Source organism: Patiria miniata, unplaced genomic scaffold (assembly GCF_015706575.1).
Source record: "Patiria miniata isolate m_02_andy unplaced genomic scaffold, ASM1570657v1 HiC_scaffold_24, whole genome shotgun sequence".
NCBI classification, from domain to species: Eukaryota; Metazoa; Echinodermata; class Asteroidea; order Valvatida; family Asterinidae; genus Patiria; species Patiria miniata.
In genome coordinates, this window is record NW_024037063.1 from 6,273,992 (window position 1) to 6,298,327 (window position 24,336).

General features: G+C 37.6%; 2 protein-coding genes across 3 annotated transcripts in view; one reads left to right on the forward strand and one right to left on the reverse strand.

Moving 5' to 3' along the window:
• Window positions 1-7,655, forward strand: LOC119731666 (metalloproteinase inhibitor 3-like). The gene is made up of 4 exons (XM_038204871.1): window positions 1-560; window positions 3,202-3,447; window positions 4,065-4,189; window positions 4,876-7,655. Exons 1-4 carry the CDS (start codon window positions 425-427, stop codon window positions 5,107-5,109), a joined length of 741 nt encoding a protein of 246 aa, XP_038060799.1. The 5' UTR covers window positions 1-424; the 3' UTR covers window positions 5,110-7,655.
• Window positions 6,972-24,336, reverse strand: part of LOC119731667 (synapsin-3-like) — a 21,332-nt gene continuing 3,967 nt past the window's right edge. The window contains exons 2-7 of one of the 2 annotated variants that reach the window (XM_038204873.1): window positions 15,647-16,739; window positions 11,754-11,811; window positions 11,313-11,404; window positions 10,264-10,420; window positions 9,577-9,666; window positions 6,972-8,403 (exon numbers count right to left, since the gene is read on the reverse strand). In XM_038204873.1, the coding sequence (XP_038060801.1) occupies window positions 8,389-8,403; window positions 9,577-9,666; window positions 10,264-10,420; window positions 11,313-11,404; window positions 11,754-11,811; window positions 15,647-15,873 (639 nt within the window). In that variant the 5' untranslated portion in view covers window positions 15,874-16,739 and the 3' untranslated portion in view covers window positions 6,972-8,388. Of the gene's footprint in view, window positions 9,667-10,263; window positions 10,421-11,312; window positions 11,405-11,753; window positions 11,812-15,646; window positions 16,740-24,336 lie in introns of both variants that reach the window. The other variant, XM_038204872.1, reaches the window with a different exon arrangement.

The window sequence follows — 24,336 nt, forward strand, 5'->3', positions numbered from 1 at the left end:
ACTCACGCACACACCACACACGTGCAGGTGTATTGTGGAGGGGTGCGCTGAAGGGTTTGCACTAATGAACAAAGGGCGACACGAGGGGGTAGTTCCTGGCTACGGCTGGCTGGCTAGCTTGCCTCCTATTGGTGGTAAACAGGGACTAAGTCAATAAAGCAGCTGTGTACTGTATACCAACGATCAATATTAGACTACGCTGGGTTCTGGGGGTGATGTTAGTTGTTGTTTGGTGTTCAACGAGTGAGAATTGAAATATACAGGTCTTGCTTGATACCCATGCTGGATCAGTTGCAACTTCAGTCTCACTTCAAGCACAAGTTGGTTGGTGAAGCGAACACAGTTATCTGTCTACATTGATCAGAGAGAGAAGCTTTGCAAGTATCGTTGGATTGGCTGGACGCTCATCAGCTACTGATCTACGATGGCAACGTTTTCATCCAGTGATGTTTCTGGGTGTTTATTTCTCCTGATGATGATAGCGAGCCATCTTGAGCATGTTGCTGCGTGCTCCTGTCTACCACAACACACACAACACCACTTCTGCAACTCACATTTTGGTAAGTTCACTTTCCTTTTACAACATAGATGGGTGAGTAAATGAGTAAACTCTGGAATTTTTATAAATAAACTGTTCATGAAGCTCCTGAAATATCTCGTTTTTACAAAAATGTTTGGACCCACAAGCATTCTGATTACAGCTGCAGATTTAAATCCGAAGTTACCTTTCTAACTCCTTTCACAGACCAATTTTAATTGTACATTTACCTTTCAAATAAAAAAAAAATAATCCATGATAAAGTCCATAATCATGAGAGTCAGGCTTACTCATAATCCTGGTTGTTTGGTTTGCTGGTTGAAAAAGAATTTTGGTCAGGCACGACTATGGACTTAAAGTATGGTGTTTTTTTTCTCACCTTATTTTTAGGCCCTATTTGTTTGAAATGTTTTCAATTTTAATCTTTCATGAACTTGCTTCACACTGTCTCATCAACAAAGCTGCCACGATTCATTTATTTATTTAAAAGTGTACTCCCTATGTTTGGTGCATTCATGTTGCATCAAAAGGTGCAACTCCAGAACATACTGCTACAAAAACAAAACCCTTTAAATTGGTTCACAGTTTAATTGTAGTGTATGAGTTTGCAAAATGCAAAAGAATTCATAATGCAAGAGGATAATTTGCTGAAATGCTTGATAGTCGGAGTATTAACTTCTCAGATTATCACACCACTTCCTATCAGTTGACAACATTACTTTGGGATTATTGTTAAGTTTCCTTTTTGTCCTGTCAATTCAAGTACCGGTAACCATCATCCACCAACAAGTAAGACGCATTACAAATTGGAGGAAAAAGAAGCAATTTTAAGGGGTTTAACGTGATCCAAAGATTATCCTGAGAAAAAACCTTATTATGTAGTCCCAGCAACAGCTTTGGACTAATTTCTTTAACTTCAGCAGCTACAAAACACTCCTGCAGTTCTATTTGGGATGGCCGACACTTTATCCAGCCAGTATTTTGGCTGATTAGTGATGCCAGGCACGCGTCATGCAGATGTTCTTTTGTTCCCAGTAACCTTTTGTCAATCAATGGAGCGGGTACTCGGAATAAAAGCTGAAAGTTTTGGCAGCGGCAGACAATACCAGGCAGGCTTAAGCTCCTTACTGACATAGCTTTTCTCTTTGTTTGACAACAACGATGATAGATGCACAATGCCACTCACAACCCCCCACTCGTGCGGCTTCGCGTGGCGTCGCGTGCCAAAAGCCCTCAGGGTTCTTTTATTATTTCCAACGTCCTTTAAATTTACCACAACCCCCCCACCCCCCATGCTTGCATGAGCCAGTCATCCACAACCGATATGAATGAGGCAACTTTCCTGAATAAACAAGACCAACAAAAGTGATACAAACAAGAGTTAATGAAATCCCCTCCCCATGGTAACTGGACTAGATGCTTGTTGTCTCTCTATTCTGATTACTCGGTATTCATCCTCTGTCTGGAAAGCAGTGACGCCACTAGTCTATTCCTTGGTCAGCGTTGATTGTCCTCTAACCATATGACTGATTCACAGCAACTAGTTCATTGTCATTACAATGGCTTAGTGAAGTGGCCTTACTCTAGTGTATGTTTAGTATCACATTGTTTACTGGCAAAGTATCCATAGTAAATGGGCCAAACAAGAAGTCTAGAACAGCTGCACAGTACAATGTAAATGGGAGAAGCAGATTAAAAAAAACTCAAAATACAAAAACTAAAACTTATTCAATGCAGTCAACAGTTAGTTTCATTTGTTAGATGGTCAGATACTAGTTTTGCATTGGATTGGGGGTTTGTTCTTGATTTCTTCTTTTTTTATTTTGGGTGTTTTGTGTGTGTGTTTCCATTTTTGCTAAATACTTCATTGCTCAATGTTTCAATCCTGCATTTTTTCCCCAAGACATTCAGCATTTTATTTTGTCTCACCATAAAATAAATTGCAACTTGTACATGTAATTAGGGATGCACAAGATCAAATGCTTAGCAGTGCCATAAAACTGCCCCATAGCACATAATAGACTGTGCAGGAGTGTGCCATAGTTTACATAAAGGCAGTATAAATGACTAAACCAACAAACAATTATCAGCTAATCTACCAGCAACAATAGCCAGCTACACCTTGCTCCACATTGCATAATGGCTTCTGTTTGATCAAGGACAGGTGTTGCAGTCAAGGATTTTACATGTTCCAAATAGCAGGTGCATGTTATTGTTAAATCTAACAGTCTGATTCTGTTTATCTTTTTGTTTATCATTTAGGCTTCTTCTTGTTTGTAAAGATAATCTACTTTTTAGGGGATTTGGGAGTTTTCTAAGTTTGCCACTGTTTGCCAACTGTTTACAAATACTGTTTATATGTTGTTGTTTTTTTTGTTCTGTTTGTTTGTTAATGTGAACCGTAGTCAACTATTTACAATGACTAGACTCTCTAACTTTTTTGAAAGACAGTCTAACAATAACATTTTGGTTTTACAAAAGAAACTCTACATATTTTGAGATGTAGAAAACTTTATAAGTAGAAAAAAAACACAGCTTACCACAATACCAGGGAAAACTTACAAGCCTAGTGAGTGGAAACAAAGATTTGATTCGTCATTGTAAATGTCTCAACTCTCCAGAACACTAAACTTATTTCTCAACTGCATTCTATTCTTCCACAGTAATCAAAGCCAGAATCAAGTCAGAGAAGATGTTAGTCAAGAAAGGCTACGATGCTCACAATCTGCAGAAACTGCCCTTACCAGTGCTGACTAGTGCCCAGAGATCTTACAAGCTATGGGTCAGGGAAGTCTACAAAGGACATCAGTTTATTGCCGTTGGTAGTCATCCTGAGATTGTGACATCTTACTATGAATCAATGTGTGGAGTGGCTGATCTGGAGGTCGGCAAAACTTATGTCATTATGGGTGAGTAAGCTTTCGATCCTTGAATCAATTCTGAAAACATTTAAACAAACAGTGTAAATGTGTTTATTCTTAGAATTATCAATCAATTTTTTTTGGACTAGACAATCACAACGATCTGCCTTGATAGCTTATCCCCATTTAATTATAGAACCAACTATAATTCCTTTTTCTCAAACTTGGCACTGTTCATAACATGAAGTCAAGTTAATTGTTTCCCAGCAGTTAATAATTAAGACAACAGTTCTAATAGATAATACTCAAAATGTTAAATACGATTATATTTGGTCACGTCACTAACTTCAAGGATTGTGCATCTTTTTGGCTGAGTGTTGAGGCTATTAAAAAGTTATCAGTAAAGCTTCATTGTAAAGTGATGATAGCGCCCTCTGTTGTTTGCAAATGTTGTATACATACCAGTAGTAATTTTTTTTCACATGAAACAACCAGGATATGCAAGCAAACTAGTACATTTATAGCCACAAAAATGGAGGGGGGGAAACGATTTTTTGGGGGAACCTACAGCTGCTTTTTTTCACAACCATGATCCTAACAAGACAACAAATCAGAAATTAATGCAAATTAGAGAAAAGTAACTTTCAACTCGTTATGATTTGCAGGTCTACTCACCGATACCAAACTGAAGTTCACCAATTGTAACTGGAGGGAACCATGGTCACAACTATCCAAACATCAGAGACGAGGTTTAAGATACTGGTACGAGAAGAACTGTGATTCATGTCAGGTAAGCAGCAGAAACAAGAAACTAACAAGTGGACCCTGACACTCTTGCCTCAAATTTGAGGTGTACAGGAAAAGTACATACATACATGATGCCAATTTTTGTTTACAATTCGAATAAAAAAACTTGAAATCAGGTGATTGCAGGAAAACTTATATCCCAGAACAAATACCATAAGACAAGGGGTTACATAACTAATTAAGGGCCGATATAAAAGGCATCAGAATGCAAACATTGAGAATACATGTCTTCAACAAAATTATGTTGACCAGGCATAGTCAATATGTAGAAGCCAGCACAAGCCACTCAATTCATTTGAATTAATCAAGAATAAAATCTTACACAATCAGGGCTACATGTCCATATCTGTGCCAATGATCAAAACAGCACTTCAAACAAGTTCTCAAATGCAAACTTATTTATCTCAAACCCATGAAAAAAAAAGAAACAAAACATGATCCACCAAGTCATCAAATTGTCATCCTTTTAAAATGAAATGTAGATGAAGCATAACTGACTGAAAATATTTTTTCTCAACTTTTGTCATTAATACAAACAAATTGACCACCGAAAAGAGAACAAAATATGTTTGTGAACTAAGCTCTCAACATGTATTTCTCTTGAGAATTGAAATGTGAATACTTCTGATTGAATAGATGTTTTTCTTGACTTTGTCATCAATGCCACAGATTGACACCTGCGGGAAGTTTTCTCCATGTGGACAGCAAGAGAAGGAGCGTGCAGAGCAAGGAGACAGCTGCTTCTGGGATCCAATGACTGACCAATGTCACAACCTACACTCATCTTGTGTTAGACATGATGGTGGCGCATGTAAATGGTTTCAGACTCATGAACTGATGACGAGACATAACTGCACACGACCAATTCACAAGATGCCTAGACATAATCATGTTATTCCTTGAGTTATGTTGTAAGTCAATGTACAATGTAAGCCATCTTGAGATATGACAGGTGTCGTAGTCGAGCCTGTCACAAGTCAACCACAAGTAAGTCAAGTGACAAGCTATTCAAATGAACTATGGCAAAGGCATTCCTTTGTTACTGTTCTTTCCTCTTACTTGTAGACTTGTGAAATGACTTATGATTTACTTGCGACTAGGCTTGTGATGAACTCAACTAAACACTGTAAATTACTATCATTACACTGCCATGATGTACTGTTTTTAAATGTTAAGATCACCTGTATTACTTTTTGTAAAACTTACACATATCCCTCCCACCCTACTACCAAAGAAAAAGACATTAATGTAAACTGTTTTTTCCAAACTTTTTAAACTCCCAGCACCCCACTTTCTATGACAGCCAAAGATGCACTGTTATAGCATTTTACACTTTTTGTAAAATATATAATACTTTTGTACTTTTTGAACACCATTTTTTAGTACTACAAATGTATGTGCCTTGAATTTTTTAAACAAAGCCACCAAAACCCAAGGAACTATATTTTAACTGTCCGATTGGTATCAGTTTAACTTATAAATAACTTGTACAGAAAACAAGTCTCATACGGTATAGCCTTATTTCATTAAGCAATTAAAAACTAAGCTATCGGTTGGATTTACATGAACTACATGTATGTGTTCAAGAACTAATGGGGACATTACGGAACATCAAATATCATCTCTTCGGCAAAGCAAGTGAAAGACACTGTACATGTCATCAAATCTACTCAGTTAATGAATCTGGAATTTGAGGTCAAAATGTCATATCCAAATTATGCTGTACTATCGAAACAGACAGTATAATGAATGGTATTATAACACAAAATGAAATGACATTTTCATTTTCTGGAGTCAGCATGCTTGAGTCCTCCCTTGATTATTTGAAACCTGATTGTATGAGAAGCAGAACAAATTACCTGTACTCCTACTCATACCCATGACAAAATAGTCTTTCTCGCACTCATACTTATACAAATTTGTGCTCATGGAAACGTACATGACTTCAGCACTGTATGCTTCACTGTCTTCAAACAAATTTCAGTTAAGCTGTTGATAATTTCAATCCTATGATCACTGACTACACAGTATTTATTTTGTAAATTGTACTCTAATGTAAAATACTTGCTTCTGCTTGTAAGAAAATTCTTGTGCATTTTATATGCAATAACATTGTAATTTATGGTCTGAATAAGTTTCCAACTTTTTAATGCTGGTAAACTGACTTGAGTTACAGAGCTCGTATCAGGAGCTTGCGATACCATCATGATGTCTTTATCAACTGGCATTGTCGTTACCCGTCATGTGACCCAGCTTGGTCACATGACAGGAGGCGGTCATACATGTGGGCCAGCTCGTACCCTCCATCCGTGTTCATATAGGGGCAGTGCCTGTGGATTTCTACTTCCTCACAGATTTTGCGCTTCCAGAGGTCGTCCTCCTTGGCGATGGTCTTAACATTGTCCGTGAGGCAGTAGAAATCCGCAGGCATTGCCCTGATATGAACACAGATGGAGGGTATGATCTGGCCCACGTGAACGACCGCCTCCTGTCATGTGACCAAGCTTGGTCACGTGATGGGTCATGTGAGGGCCACAACAATGCCAGTTGATAAAGACACCGTGATGGTGTCGCAAGCTCCTGATACGAGCTCTGTGACTCAAGTCCCAAAAAGGTATCTTCTATTTACTTGACATGAGAATGGGACAGGAAACGAACTTTCATCCTCAATTATTAATTCTGCTTTTCAAATAAGCATTGCATTTCCTAAAAGCTTTTCTTGCATTCTGTTGCTTTGTACAGCTAAACAAGTATCAGTTACTTCATTTATGCTTAAAGTATTGGCATTATTGTAAACGTACAATAGATTTGTTCAAATGTATAATTTGTGGAACACCGTGACCTCGTGTAAGACAACTTTGACATAAACTTAATGGATACAAAAATCATTTTAAGAATTTGTATCATTTGATTAATAGTGATAAGTTTAACAGCGGCTGGTTTACAGTTTATTGTTTTGGCTATTTTTGTTGCAGCGTACCATTTCTGCACTATTTTGTGTCAATTTTTTTTAAATGTCAAATATAAGAGTACCTCATTAGAAAAATGAACAAATTTTGAAGAAAAACAATTTCAATATGTACTAAGTAATCCTTAATATCTTTATGACAGGGCATCTCAAAACCATTAATGTTTCCATCTATGTGATTTGGTTGCATAGTACAAATTCAACCATTTGATTCCAAAAACCTGTTTAAATTCATGTATAAATTCATAAATGTTACAATGTACATAAGTAAGCCACAAATGCTCTTAGTAATGTCTTAAATTATGCTTAAACTAAAGTATTATAATTTATTATATTATTTGTTCAGTTTCACAGCTAGCTGACTTTGAATCATTTCCTTGAATCTTTAATTTAATGTAATGCACTTCGGTCTGACTTGCATGTACTTGTCTGTTCATTTTATTTGCAATATTCATATTTAATAAAGTTTATGTTTACTGTTGAGGAAAATACTGAACATTTCTAATTGGTTGTGTATGTGACTTTTCAGTAATTTTTAAATGATGTACATCTGTAGATGCACTGCTATACATGTAGAATGCATTACCCTGCTAACTACTAATTCTTCTTGTTATAAAACTACAGGTAGAATTGATGTTCAAATATTGTTCCTCTTTCAAGACAAACCATCAGAAAATGTATCCTGAAATAACATGGAAGTACCGTACACCTCCTAACATTGCTTAGGGAATTCAAGAATTTGGCCGAGATCAAATTATGAAGTTAATTAAGAAGGTGTGAAGAATCAGATCAAATGCATTGGTTAATTCAGCGAGGAAATGAAAGAAGATAGCATAATCACTGGAGACTGTGATAGCAATAACGGTAATACTACAGGGACAACTTCACTAGGCCAAAAGCCGTCACAATATCGCCATCTAGTTATTTACCAGTAACTAAGGTACATGTACAGGGCTGCCACAATCAGTTACAATCATTTCTTCCAAATTAACTGAAAAATATTGGCAGTAATTAAAAACAAAAAGATAACGAAAGTTTAATTTTCAACTCGGCTTAAATCCAAACATTGTATCGAATTTACATGAGGAAATTACAGTTAAATTTTTACAGTTTGAACTTTTATAGTTTGAACACTAGCATCACATTCCATTTCCAATGGGGTCCGTTTCAGAAAGAGCTTCTATAAAACCCATTGATGACACACTGCCAATCGGCTATGATACAATCAGCTTAAGGACAGAAAAAAAGGGGGCAATACATGGACGTGACATAATAGCGTAATTTCAAAGCACTTTACATGATACAGTGTATTGTCATGCACATTGGCAGGATATCAGTTATAAAGCCACATAACTACTGAACTAGAAACAAGCTGGTCGTCTATAATGTGAATCAAGAAGTGCACGTTCACCTCCTTGATATCATTTCTCATGCATCCATAATGAGTTGTCTTATTGGATCTACTCAAGACTCATCTTAGATGCTCGCTCATCTGAGAGGCCTCATCATCTTCAGGCCTAAGGAACCGATGGTCTTTTGTCGTCGTGGAGTTCAGATTAGGCCGGTTTAACTGGCCTTGTGATCCTATTAGCCTGGCAATCAGATTGCCTGAGTAGTCTTCTTGTTTCATGGAGATGTTTGTTTAAGAAGAGAATCAACTGAGATGGTATGGATGTGAGGCTAGGCAAAGAAAAGGCTGTTTGCTTGTATCAACATGCAAAGTAGACAACACTTTCTGATATACCGATATTTGCACAACATGCATGTATTGGAAAACAACGTTCTTGCAGTTACTTCGTTTCAGTTCATTTTCAAGTGCTTCAAATCAATGCCACTTATCTCCATGAAACTCTCCAAAACACAACTTTGTTCAAAAAAAAAAATTTCCTCAATTTTATGAATGCTTACGAAAGGTAAAGGTGCATGCATTTGAATGAATTAAGTCGGTCACGTTTTTTTTTCCATCTCTAAAGAACTGGGAAGTTTTGGCTGACAGATTAAAATTTACTTTTAATCACTTTGACGCATTAGACCATGGAAATTTAAGAAAATGGGTGCATCGTGTGTGTTATACTACAAAAAGAAAACCAACCTACAGAAACCTTGCCAATTTATTTGTATTTGTTTTTAAAGAATATTCCTTTCTTTATTTTTTGGCGATCAGGGTTGCTACAATGTCTGCCGGACACAATGTTTGTTGTTTTTGCAATCTGCCTTCCAAATCCCAGTCTGGGTATTAATATTGATTGGAGGCAGAGCGCAGCGCTACCTTGGCAGCGGCTACCGTAGAAGCCTCCAGCCATACCATCCCAGCTTAGAGACTTCAATCCAATTAATCATGCCATGAATTCAGGACGGAGCGACACAGAGAGACAGAGAGACGAGACAGAGTACAAACTTACCATCTCCTTGTGGTTGGGGTAGAAGGCCTGATCAATCAAGGGAAACCTGTCTCTTCCGTGTTTCTCTAGCATCTTGGTCAGTTGAGCAAACTTCAAAAGAAATAAATTAGGCCATGCTTTTCAAGAAATTCTACATAACTTGATAATAAGGACCTTCCAAATTCGTCAGCAGAAAGAAAGTCAAAAGGAATTTGTCAATGTCGTTTTTTTAACATGTACCGGTACCCAATGTATCTAGATACATGAACCTTGTCATTAAAATAAATACATATGTTTAGAACCACCAGAGCATGTTTAGAAATCGTCACAAGGAGTTTATGCATGGATTTTGTCTAATTAAAACACACACCTGTAGAAGTTGTTGCAACTGAACAGAGCATGAGTTCACCTAGGTATAGTAAGTAGATGCCTCTGATTTTATATACAACTGTTTGCACTATACAGTACATATAGACCAGGAAGCCTACATGAGGAAACTTTTAGCATTGTCAGGATGTAAACAGTTGAACAAATATTAACAGTAAAAAAAGTATGGATATTATTGGTGGTTTACCTTTAAAACTTTTGTTTAGATCCCCTTGTAATTCTTCTCTTTTCATACAGTTCATCCAAACAGCCAGACACCTACAATTTCTTCATTCTTTTCATCATAAAACCATTAGGAACAAGACCAAGATGTCAACTTACAACCCAGGGTTTATCCATGAAGTTGTAGATTGCTTGCCATGAGTTGATACTAGGGATGTTACCATACTGAAAGCCGATGACAATGTTCTTCCAATCTTCTTGAACTTCCATGCTTCTTGTATGCTGACGGACGAGAACAAAATCTGGCTTGAAGGTCCTGAAATAAAGAAATTATTGATGGATTGGTAAAAAAGGTAAAGAAATACCAAACTGAATGAAGGGTACACATCGACCAGACTGTTCGGATCACCAAGTAACTAGCTTGATAGCTTGATCCACATCCTACATCTAGATAATAATATGACCCAGACTAAGGGAGGGTTTGGTGAGTGGTTACAGCAGCATTTTCAAAACTTTTATTTCAAAATTTTAAAAATGTTAATATCAATCACAGATCTTCATAAGCACCGTGAACCAGATCTTATCGTACTTTGGCAAGTTTGGCGATTGAGTGCGCTAGTAAGCAGTACCTAGGCATTCCTTAAAACAAAATTATTGCTGAAAACAAAATTATGTCAGTGAAGCGCAAATCCCAATTTAACCCTCTTTGATGTAAAAATCCCAAAATACAAAATGTGTTTTCCCTTGCAAACTTACAAGAAAATACTGAAGTATTAATTTTAAGTTCTGGAATGTTTACATGTTCTTGTGTACATCATCCTCAATTTTTGTTTCTCCTTTGAAACTTTTAACAAACACCAAACACCAGATTATTCCAAACATGCCTATGAAATCTCACACCCTCATTACTTCATTGAAATCAGCAAAAGACTTATACCCTGCTGACTGTGTTTTAAAGTAGGATATTTTTCTCAAATCCACATTAATGGTATTGTGTCACGGACATGCTGAGGATTGTGGGGGAACGTACAGAAGCTAAATATCTCAGTGTTAACTGTCTGACAGTACTTTGATGCAATCACTACAAAAAAAAGCAAAAATCGGTCACTTTTCTATCCATGCACATAAATTATTTCATGAGAGCAATTTAAAACCTGCCAATATGATGACCCAATGTGTCAAATGAAGCAAGCAAAGCGGTGACTGACCTGACAATCTTTTGTCCTTGTCTGTGCCCTCTCAGATCGACAGTGACTCCACCATCTTCATATGCAGCCAGATTCAGCTCACAAAACTCAGCCTAAACAAAAGCAGGAAAGTTGGCCTTCAAACTTTGAAAACTTCACAGCCAAAAAAGTGCAACTGTAACGTCTATATTTTTTGTATTTCCTTGTTTGAACTGATAAAGGACTTTGTGCATAAACCTTCCAAGTGGTTTCCCCCAAATCTCCCTTTGCAACCATTGAGGGGGTACTTTTACAAGGAATCCATAATGTTTAATTAAGTACATCATAAACATCAGCAATGAAGAGCAACAATTGATAATCAACTGTTTTTCACCAAATTATTTCAATTGATGATTTCTTTAAAAAAAATAAAAGCAAACTTATATACATTTCAACAGACAAAATATTGAACAGCATGATTACCTGTTCAACCCTGATGTCAAATTCTCCATGGATCTTTTTGCCTCTGAAATATTTGGGCCTTGGGAGAGAGAAGAAAATAAAGATGCCACGTTGTCAATGAATTCCTTGTTATTCAAATAAATTTGACATTCATGAGACATGTACAGAGTTAGGATAGTTTTCACTTTGTGTTGGTAATAGCAACTTGAGTAAATTACCAAAATGAAAACTAGGAAAAAATGTCAAATTTACAAACTTTTTTATAACTTCACGAGTGAGGGCGTTGTTCACATTCTCACACAGAATTCAGCAGGCCACGTCAAATTACTTGGCTACGCTTGAAATTACACACGTGTCTATGGTAGCAGTTCCAGCCACATCCCATAAACTCATGTGTAAATTCAAGCTGTAGCCAAGTTATTTGGACACGGCCCTAGAGTGAGTTTGTGGTACGTTGGAATGAATGAATTGAAAAAGCTGCAGATATGGCTTCAAATATACAAATTACTTAAGTAAGCCATATCCACAGCTTTTTCAATTCATCAATCAAACACGGCTTACGTGTTGCGGCCAGAGAGAAATTCATATCTGGTAGGACAGTTTCCTTACAAATCCATGAAGAGATCATACCATCATCAGATTGCTACACCTTTTGGCTAAATTCCATGACACCACCATTTCAAACCCTCAGTTTTTCTGACATTACATGTACATGTACCGGTACTTTGAAGTGGAAGTGGATCAGATATGGTGCTCTGTGCTATTTTCAAGCTTCATTCCAATATTCTATCATGCTTTTCTCACCTAGTCATGCTAGTAATACAAAAGTCATTCATTTTGAATATAAAAGACATCGAAAGAAACAATCTGCCCAAACTTAGTCATTACTTTACAACCTTCAAATTATTTTGCAGCCTGGCAATAATTCAGGCAGATGTTGTGCATTAGATGCACAACGGCAACGCAAAGGGTTGCAGATGCCCAAAATAAAAATACAGATTTATTTCATTAAATTGGAAATTTGATTGGAGAAGAGAAAATTGTACATAAGAGCACAGTCAGAGCAACTTTAAAATCATGTTAGTTTTTAGAAACGTTTCCAATGGAAATCAAATTTATACGGGGTGCAGTTCATGTGCAGGTATGCAAACAAAATCATCCGTAAATAATTCAATGAACAAATTAAGAGTGAGCCTAGAGCTAAACGTATATATGTAGACTTCGCAAGAAAATAAAATTGAATTCCATTAAGTTAGAGACGGGTCCTTCCCAATTTTTCAAAAGGGCAAATCTGCGTGGTCACTGCACTTTGCTTCGCCTTGCATGCATGGAGTAGGGAAAAACATGAAAGAAGTTTAACTTGGAAGTGTGTGGATACATAACTTTAATTAATAGTGGGGAAAAATAAAATATTCCATTTTAAATCTCTCAAGCCTTCACTTATACATATTTTATAATTGCTTTTAAAATGATCTTTCATGTGGAACACAAAGATTCTTCTTCCAAGTGCTGTTTTTTTTTTAAACCCCTAACACTGAACAGGTTCCGGTACCATTGTTGATTCATGGACCAATAAACAAACATGTTTGTACATATGTACCGGTACATGTACATTCTTAATTTTCCCCAAATTATTAGCAATTGGGGTCATTCTATAAATTTGGGGTCCACTTTTTGTCCAATATGCCTGTTACATCTGACATAGATTACATACATGGTGCACTCCTTAATGCAGTCATTCTATCTATAGACCCAACTATTAAAAAATCTTTGGAGGCATTCTAAATGACACCTGACTGTCAAATTACAAATTTCCAAGTAAGAACGACAAGAAAAATGTCACACTTTGGACCCTAAATGTATAGAATAACCCACCCACGTGCAATTTGGTAAAAAAATATTTGAATATTCACCGTAGGCCAGCGCAAGTAGGCTCTTTTCACTATTAGTGATGTTTTAAAATACTCTAAGTGGTCATGCTTCAGTAACACTGCCAGCCTATTATATATTTATGGTCTCACTTCAGATATTTCTTATGATCCAGACTGAAAAATTCAGCTCTCGCTCTATCCACCTATTCCATGCCACCACTTATTTGATTGCTTTAGGGCAAATTATCCCATGCAGTCATCAATTTCCCCCTCATTATGCAACACCATCAGTCCAGGTGCCAAGCATTTACCATCCCTTAATGGACAGTTACATGTATGTCTGCTTGATCTTACAGTCAATTAAGCAATTATGCGTCCACAATCATTGGATCAAATACATGTAGGCCTCATTTCACTACATGGTAAATATACCCGGTACAGCTGTATATTACTTAATGAGGTCAACCATCTTTTAAAAAGAAACGTGGGAAAAATCGAAATCTCAGAGGACAACTTTGTGCAAAAGTACATGTAGCTGCACTTGTTTGACATGCATCTCACAACACCTCCCCCTTTTTTTCCTCCTGAAGACGATCAGAGCATAGGCCTATATTGATAACATCGAGTTTCGCAACCAACCGGTTCTTTTCAGAACCACCCATCTTCTCAAAAGAGATTCTTCCACATGGTGTTACAGCAAACCCTCACTAACCTCCCCCTTTCCTACCCTACCGGTACGTATGCCCCAGCCCTCACAACTATTTTATAAAAAAACATGGGCTACGTATTTATTGCTATGGGTACACGAGAGGACTATGATATGTTATGAGTGGCATTTTGGAACACTCGTGCAAGTACCGGGTAAAATTAATTGTTTTCTAAGAATAAAAAATTCTAGATCAATCCCAGGGCATATTTCACAGAAAGAAAAATTTCCTGAAACAAAACTATGTTTTAAATTTTACATTATGAAGAACAAAAATTAAGATGTTGCTACCGGTAGATGCGGCATTGTAATGTACATGCTTTTATGGGAAGAAACCATGCTGTTCCCCCGGCCAACACTGATGTGTTTAAAAAAATGTTACACATGTATCATACACACATGCACCGGTACATCATCATGCAAAACTTTGTTTTAACTGCATCGAAAGTCACTAGTTTGAATTTCCCCAACCTTGAATGGAAAATGCTGTTGAGACTGTTGTTTTGTAATCTTTGTTGACCCCTCAAAGTATACATTAACAAAATGCCCCATAGCACAACGGCTGTACTGTGGACCCCTTGAGTTTTCTTCAGGTCCGTTGTAGATTATGGAAGTTCTTGGCGGAAAGTTTGATTTATCATCCATTCGGTAGTGCATTACAAACTCAACTGGAGCATTAAGCTGATAACGAGTGCACAGGGTGCATTAGCTACTTGATCTACTGTATCCATCATTACTCCAGTTAAGAGGAGGAAAATAGGTCAAGCCATTGAAATCCAATAACAGAAGGTGCTACACCAAATAGCTATGTGAATCATTCAAGTATTGCAATCATGTGCTAACAGTGAGCGCTAGACCAACTAGATGTGAATCATTCAAATCTTATCGCATTCATGCGCTATCACAGATTGGAGACAGAATAGATTTTGTTAGACCAAAAAGATTGATCGGTATAGTGCTTGTCTGTCACATGTACATGGCTTTTAGCCGCAATGAAACAAAACATTTAGGCCTCACTGGAAGTGGATTTTCAATTATTGATAATGTTTAGTATTTAACTAAGAGGTGTTAGTGGGATTGTGCATGAATCATCTTATCTAACTTGACTTGCAGTAAAAGGGTTACAGCCTGGCCAAAAGCTAAACAGATCTAATACAAATGTTGATTTTACCACATCGGAATTTTAAAAGAAAACATTCCTTGTGGCAATTTAAATAAACTTTTTCAAGGAGAAACTAAAAAGCGTTTGCCTGGACAGTAATTTCACTCTAAATCCATATGAAAATAACCAATCAACAAACTAAAGAAGAAACAATAGCCCCTAATAAACAACTCACCAGTCTGTGTGTTGGTCATCAATGACCAGTAACGTCTTACACTTGGTTCTTTCCTGCTGTTTGCCTGTCGTTAATGAACTCAAGAAGCCAAGATCTCTCTTAGGAGGAACAGATGCAGCTGCCAGAGTCTTTTCTCTGGTATCATCAGATCCGATATTCTGAAAATATCCATTGGGGACATTGCCCAGCGAGTTTGGGTCTGAAAAACGTCGCCGAAGGAAATTCATGGTGGCCGCAAAATGCTGTGGTGTTCTGGGCAAAACGCAGACACTAATACGAGATAAGGTGATCCAATTATGCTCTGGTGAAGCGAAGTATGGAATTATTCTCAGAGTGTGTTAGGGATCATCAATCGTAGGAAGATACCTCGCGGGGGGAACTAGACGGCTACTACACTTCACGATCGTTTTGATGATTAGAACGATTGGTTATGAATCGCCAGGGAAAAGTATCTTGTAGAAAATGGTGATATCCAGAAGCAGGACGATAATTCACAAAATATCACCTCCGGCAAACAGGATGTGACACAGCACAACACAATCCTTTGAAGTAGAGAATTGCGAGACAACTATTTCCATGAGGAACTTCAATTTACATCAATTTGCAACTATTTCCTTGCATTTGACGGGAGCCTGTAAAGCATACCTTAAAAGCATCAGTAATCAATACAGTAGCTTGTGTGATTTCCACTCATCAAGAGAAAGTATGTTGTCTCACAGAAAGCTGCAGATTCCTTGTGAGGACACCAACAGGAATAATCCATGAGGAGCTACATGTACTTAGGCAATGTAGCGCATCAGACACACTCTAGAATCGAGATCCATCATCACACATGGTCAATTCCAAAATGCTGGGGCCTTTAAAGCTAGACTTGTGTTCTTGATAGGGATCCACGGCACTTACTGTGCTCGTTTCTTGTAAACGTGCTCACTCGAATGCTCCCGATACTAGACTGAAAGGTGGGTCGGTGATCCAATGTAAAGATTCACTAAATGTTTAAGTAGCACTCTTCTGATGTGACGGTTAGCTGAGGGATGCGGGTGTGTGGTTGTGACTGCTATCCTTTTCCTTGTACAAGATCTGTCCAGCTAATCTGAGGGGGGAAAAAAACAAGAAATACAGAAAATTACATTGGAGAAATGTTACATAATGTGTCAATGTATCACAACGAAAGTTGTCGTTTCTAGGAATTATCATCTAACTTAAAGGCTGTTTTCTGAAAAATCTGATTAAACATTCACCTCATTCAAAAAATAATTTAAGCACACAGCTCAAAATTAACACCACAGGTAGGCTAAAAAGAATGCATGTCATCTGGTTATGGTAAAATCAGAGTGTGTTTACAAACTTGACAGCTCACTCGCTCATAATTATCAAGTGAGCGGGACACTCCATCAATTGTCACTCTTCAATGACTTGAGCAATCAAACCACAACAACATGGCTAATGACAAATACAATCAACCAGAAGAAAAAAAAGCAATTATTCCTCTGTTTAAAGGGAAAATGTTAAATTTAGGGTTTGTATTACACATTTGTATTCAGTTATAAATGCCTTGGCTTGTTATTTTGCAAATGCAATGTTGACATTCTATTATCAAATCCTGACAACAACACTCTCAACCTGCATCAAGGCTTAATTGAAGCAGGCCGACAGGTAAAGCTAAAACGAATCTCAGCAGACAATGACATGGGAAATAAATATCAGCAACCTGAGCCATAGATCACTGTACTTTGTAGTAAGCAGTAACGAGTGAGTGAAATAACACCTCAATGAAATAGCAATTCTGGCTCAAAGATGAAGCAGGGAAATGAATAATTGGCATCACAGCGGGATGGGAATAGTAAATGGCATACTGACGTATGTACCGGTAGTGGACGCTGATGAAAAGTGCAACTGCAAGAGAGTTACAAATAGAATCAAGTTGGATATGTGGATTGGCATGAATGCTTGGAACCATGTCCTACGATCTCTGTCTGATTACCGGTACATGCAAATGGAATCAAAGAGTGGCTGGACTTGGAGGTAGATTCTTAACCACCAAATCTTTCCAACGCTGAGCGCTGGCATGACTAAATTGAATAGGCCACCTGTGACAGGACAGACAGCAGACAAGCACATAGCCACGTAATGTTGCATCACCATGCTTGTAAAAAACACTTACATGTATGCCGTCATTTTAACTGTCATATGGTTTCATGATCATTGGCAAAAGTCACACTCTACCACAGCTTTTCTTATTATTAGGTTTTTTTTATTAATGAAACCAAGGATTCCTCAATTTTAAGCACCCAACATGCACCGCTAGGCACTGAAGCTCAGAAGCCTGAAGAAACTGTAGAGAGAAGACAATGAGAAGAAATTACAGGTTTGTGGGAGGAAAACCCCAGAAGAATATTCTGGGGAAGCCTGCAAAATCAGGTTGGGACTGAAAACCCAATCCACACGTGGACCAGGGCAAGAATCGAACCCATGCCATGGAGGTGGAAGGCGAGGAAAGGGCCACTGTGATTCCGTGATAGATGTGTGTGCCCTGACTTTGGTTTTAACCAATCATAAAGCCCTGCCCCATGATGTTTTGACCAATCACAGCCATCAACTGTGCAACCAAATGACTGATACAAATCTGAAATGTTTGCACTTCACTTTTAAAGGACAGCACCTGCAGCAGGAACATACAGTGTGGCATCATAGACATTAATGTTACAATATTCTAAATGGGGAGACACAAATCTGGCCAAATCGGGAACGGTTTATTGTATAGGTGACACACCTCCCTCTACAGTCCATGCGCACATCCAATATAAGACTGTCTCCAACATAAAATAGCTTGTACTTCACAGTACACTGCACAACTTATTCACCTCTATTCATCATCAGCAAACTGTGTACGTAAGCAATGGAAGCCCTGGTAATTCCTCAAGGTTAAATATAATGCGCTAAGATGCATGCATGCATCAATTGGATTGCTAATTTATCCGTACATTGCACAATCTTACTCTTGATAAAAAAATTGCAGGCTTGTGTTATTTGCATCAGTACATTTTAATTTAGGGCTTTTCTTTTCACAAACGTACCGGTACTTTTATGAGCAAATACTGCAGTCTGTGAGTTTGTGAAGAGTTTGCTCAGTGGGACTTGAACCCAGGACCTCCTGCTTTCATTGTGGATGCCTCAACCACTTGACCACCAAGCTTCTCAGGTCAGCTGGTATAATAGTGACTGGTCACCATTCCTTACTCACAACTAATGCAACCTAAGGAGACAATTAATTTTCAACGATTCATAGCTGAAAGTCTGGCTGAATCCCTGCTCAATTTCACAGCTTTATATAACTGCAACTATATCCCTGGATGATGCTGATCATTATGTCTAGATGAACTGCCAAGAATGAGAAGGAACAGAAACTCTTTGAGTACATGTACGTAGCCGGATTGTAGTGAGGCTTGCTAATGACATCTGGCTGTATGTGGAATCACTCTTGCAGGATTTGGGAAGTTTGTTTCAGGCTTTTAACGTGAAATAGGATCTCCAGGGGTAATTCTGCCATTGGAGGCTTAAAGGCACATTTTATGATTCTTTTACAATCCCCTTTTCTCCTCAAGGACATGTAATCCACATGCTAATCAGAGAACCAAAGTGTGATGAACTACGTGTATTAAAGGGATATGTAATCTACATGCTAATCAGAAAACCAAAGTGTGATGAACTACGTGTATTAAAGGACTGTGCACTCTGTGCTTTGAACCAAGCAAAAGGCACGGTACATACCGGGGTAATGGTATGTAACTACCACCACAACCCCACCTCCAAATTCAAAAAGCAAAAAAAATTCAAAGCAAAAATGCCACAAATTTACAGACAAAAGTATGTAATTTTGGTTTATTTTTTATTTTTTTTATTTATTTATTTATTTATTTATTATTTGTGCATGCATGTTCCAGGGCAATTCAAGTGAATGTGTGATATCCAACATTTTTACCCAGATCTACATGTACGGTCCCTCCAGGAATCAACACCGAGCATTCATTATCAATGCCAATCACAGATATTATCATCTTAATCCCAAAGTGTAATTTCATTTGCCCCAATTTGAGTAATAATCCTGATCTTTCAAAGCCACATAAATGATGATCCAATTCAGCCATTCAGAAAGGTCACTTCACAGTACCTTGCAGACTAATCCCACGGTATTTACAAACTAAGAAGCCTTGAGAGATGGTCAAGTGCATGTCACATGCCTTTTCAAATTTGAAATGAGCATGCATTGTGGCAAATAGGAAATGCCTATTAGACAAAAGTGCATGGCAAGTGTTTGAGCAAGGTGCAACCTCAATAATGGCTTCTCATTGTGGTTAATGGATTAGTCCATATCCCTAGCCACAGATGCAAATTACTTGTACTCCATCATATCCCAAAACCCTGAACAATCATGATCAGAAAGGATGGGCTTCTAAAGATATGGCTTCCGGCCAGGTGCAAAATCAATTTACAAGAAAACACGCACACAACATTTTTCCTGTCACAAACACAATATAACTCAATTTCATACAACTGAGATGAAAAATAAATTTGGCAAAAGAGACGGTTTTCAATTCAAACTGACAGTGTGCAGTATGAGGAACAGTTTATGGTGCAGTAGTGGATGCTTTAAGAATTGTTTACAACAGCCGCCAGTAAATAATTATACTTAACAGTATACAATCAGAGAAACACAACAATTTTTTTATTTATTTCTTTAGTTATTTCTTCATTTCTTATTTTAACCGGGTAGCCCAGATTCCACTGGTTTCCCATTCTGCCCAGTAAAGAGAACACAATGTGAGGAAATTACAGTTTTAGATTTGGGAGGAAAAACCCCAGAAAAATATTCTGAGAAAAACCCATGGAATCAGGCAGGGACTGAAAATCCAATCCACATATTGGCCCAGGCAGGAATTGAACCCGGGTCACAGCGAAGGAAGGCAAGGAAAGTACCGGTACTGCTACACCAACCTGAGCACAGGACAAAATTAACCTTTCAAAGGAGTAGGCCTACCTTTGTCTCAATGCATCAATACAGCAATATTATAAGACATACTGTACTAGAATACAAAGTGAAGCAATGCATGTTCCAATGATATAAGTTCGGTTCAGAGGGTTCACATGACCAAAAGCCCTTCATATGCCAAACTTGTATTTAGTTTTCAGGCCTTTGGAGAAAAAAGCAACACTCTACCGGATGTCAGAAACCCAAGGGGATAAGTCAATCCAATATTTGAAATACCAAGAGCAATGCAAACAAAGTAGGAACTGAAAACCGAGACGAGAAGTCAGAAGATGAAAGGAAGAGAAATTGACAGTCCAAAGAAACGAAGATACAAACTGTATCGAGCCAAGGGAGAATATGGATCACACCCAACATGAATGACAAATGCCAGAACTTATCAGATAGAGTGTTTCTGTCCCCCAGAGAGACACAGATCAGTGTCACCATCCTCAGTCATCCAGAGACTGTTGAAATCTTACATCACGCCTACTTTGAAGATGTTAAACTTAAAGGAATGTTTAACTAGTGGGTATGCATGAAGTTAATCAATTCAATTTATCATGTTTAACATGATGCACTGGTATATATTACTCATCTGCTATTTGATCTAGTCTAAGTACTTGATCATCGTTACTGGCACAATCTTCCCTGGAGGCTGTGTTTGCAATTGCAGCTGAAAAACAGGTTGTAACATGTCTGGACTAACGCTGCATTTTAAACTTGTAGGTCTTCCAATTTGTGCAAATAAACTGTAAGATTTACTTATGCGATGGCAATATAATCTGACTTATGTCTTACAGCTTACAAATCTTTCTTTTTTTCTTTTCAAAAGGCTCATGTAATTCTACGATTTCCTATTTTCATAAAAAAAACATCAATTCACATAATCAGAACAAATATGATAATGAAATTACCCTGGATTTCAGACACCAGAGGCATACCATGTACAAATGTAAGAGACAGAGTAGTTGACCAGTCAATTTTTTTTGTTTCAAAACCCAAGGAAAAAAGTTAAGAAAAGACAAAATAAAAAATTCTTGCTATAAATCTTGAGGAGTTACACCTGTGCAAATGAAGCAATCCAATTCATTATGGACTGGAGTGTAGGCTTACATAACGTGTACGTGTAGCAATTCTCTGGCCATATATTCACAATTGGCCAAAACCTACCGGTAAGATAGAAATCAGGCAAAACAGTCCAAGCCATATATTGCTGACTGACACCTGAACGATGCCGCCAGCTGAATGCCATTTTTCAGGAATTCAGGATCTTCTTTCTGACCTAAAGGTTGATTTGAGTTATTAACATTGTAAATTTAATCAAGGGAATAAATATGTGCTTGGCTGGCTCATCAGGGGCCTGGACACTGATAATGGCCCAAGCTGAAGACAAGGGGAATTATTGGCAACCAGGCCCATGAGCCGGTTTTAAACTTACCTGTTTAATATTTATTTAAGATAAATACTTTTGAGTAAAAAAGTCAAAACAAGTCAAAAATTATAAATTTGCAACGATATTGTTCAACATTTTTACTTCATGTTTTTTAAACCACCCCTTTAGCTATGGTATGTATTATGTACATTTATGTAAGTGCCTCTCGTGAGTACGGTAGTCCTAAACATCTCCTTATATGGAGAATGGTACGCATGCCGCATGGTGCATCCTGCGCGATGTGGCGGTGGCGGTGCCGGTGCAGTGTGAATTTAGGACTCTTATGAAATACAAACTCAATGGTACATGTAGTATTGCGCATGCCTAAGTGGAGACTGTGAATGTTCAACCAATAATAGGGTAAAAGGAAGGTTAAGTCCAAATGTCATGTGACATTTCATGAATATTTCATGTGATAAACATTACATGGAAAAGTGTTCAAAACCAGCCAGCCTGTGTTTTATCAACCGTTTAAAACCACCCATGTGACGGGCTCTCGACCAATAGGGATGGGTAAGCTGTCTTAGTTATTTATGAATACTATTTTCAGTAGAGAACATATATTCTAAATTTTTTGGAGATTTTTCTTTCACATTTCTTTCATTTTAGACAACTTACATGTAGGCCTAAATGCAAATTGTCTGTCACTGGAAAACATGCAACTAGATAAAAAAAACACCTAGAAATACCAGAATCGAAACAGAAAAAAAAAAATGATCCACAAATCTTTTCTCGGCAAAAAAACCAAGTGTCATTTTCTAAAAGCATTGGGAAAAAAATTAATTAAATTCACCGCTATAATCAGAAACTGAAAATTAGCAGAGCAAATACTGGTATTTACTGCCATCATCGATGCCTGACCAAATTATATGGATACAAATTTAAATTACTGATGATGTTACATGTATTTAAGATTTGCTCAAAATGCCCTGAATACACGTTCAAAGTCTCTCAGAGCATTCCCTGTATTATAAACACGCTTACAATAAAAAATCTGGCGATGAGAATGAAACAATATTACAATGCTATTTCAGAAATCTGATAATCATCATGTTCACTGCAGAAGAGTTCGTTTGTCCCTTACCCAGTCGCCATCAGTAAATTAATCTTCAATTGGCAATCAATGAGATTGGAACACAAGACATTTCTGAATCAAGCAATAGGTAAAATGAAACCTAATGTCAACACTAGACACATGAAGGATTGCGCGCCTCAAACACGTCCCTGCTGAGACCAGGAAACTGGCTTGGATCTCTGCCAGGAGACTTTCCAATTTATCAGATGGAATATTGTCAAAGATAAAGCTGCACTGTATGAAAATATATCAGAAATGTACAGCACTGTGAAGTGTGTAAGGTTGTCAGGTGTACAATTCCACCAGCCTAAAATCATGCACACGGCCATCCAGAACGTCATGAGTGAGGCCGAATGCATTTATTTCTGTCAGAACCACGGGTCATACACGAACCCAATCACAAAGGTATTGTTATATTATTCAGCAATGCTTGATCATGTACAATCAAATACGTCTGTAAATAAGACTTGACAATTTGTGCCAAGATAATTTGGGGGACCTGAATTACCGTGGAGCAAGAATTTTTTTTAAGGACTCCTACTCACATACTGGCCATATTGTTTTTAGCAATGAGGGCGATGTGAAGAAGTCCTTTTCTGGGTGTCAATAAGGTAGATATATCATATTAATTTTATTGGAGCAGTTATGTAACTTTACCTCAAAATATACAAATTTAAGATTGTGGAAATCTAAGTTTTGATTTGAATAGAAACATATAAAATTACGCCAATAACCTGGGATACGCGTCTGTTTGTACCAAAAAATGTCATCTTTACAGAGCCCTGATTTACTCATGAATACAGCCTATAGTTAACTGAATGTGGTTTCCTACCCACCCACCCCCCCCCCCCCCCACCCCCAATCAAAATTCAGCTACAATATGTACATGTATGTTCAGGAACCTAAATCTTGGGAGAATATATTCCCTACTTATAACAGCTGCTTCACAATATGCAACTCAATTTATACAACATGTATATTTAAGGCCAAATTTGTTCGCAGGTAAATTGCACACACATAAATTGCACACCTTGATTTAGTGAATGGCATCAACAATAGACTGATTATAAGCTCCAGCCTTTGATGTTTTGACAAATCACAGCCGTGCACCTGCATGACATGTGTGTTTGAACATGCAGCATGGCCATGGCATT

Coding starts and splice junctions, on each gene's coding strand:
- LOC119731666 (XM_038204871.1), top strand. CDS start 425: ATGGCAACGTTTTCATCCAGTGATGTTTCTGGGTGTTTATTTCTCCTG. Junction 561..3,201: donor CTTCTGCAACTCACATTTTG/GTAAGTTCACTT, acceptor ATTCTTCCACAG/TAATCAAAGCCAGAATCAAG. Junction 3,448..4,064: donor CAAAACTTATGTCATTATGG/GTGAGTAAGCTT, acceptor TATGATTTGCAG/GTCTACTCACCGATACCAAA.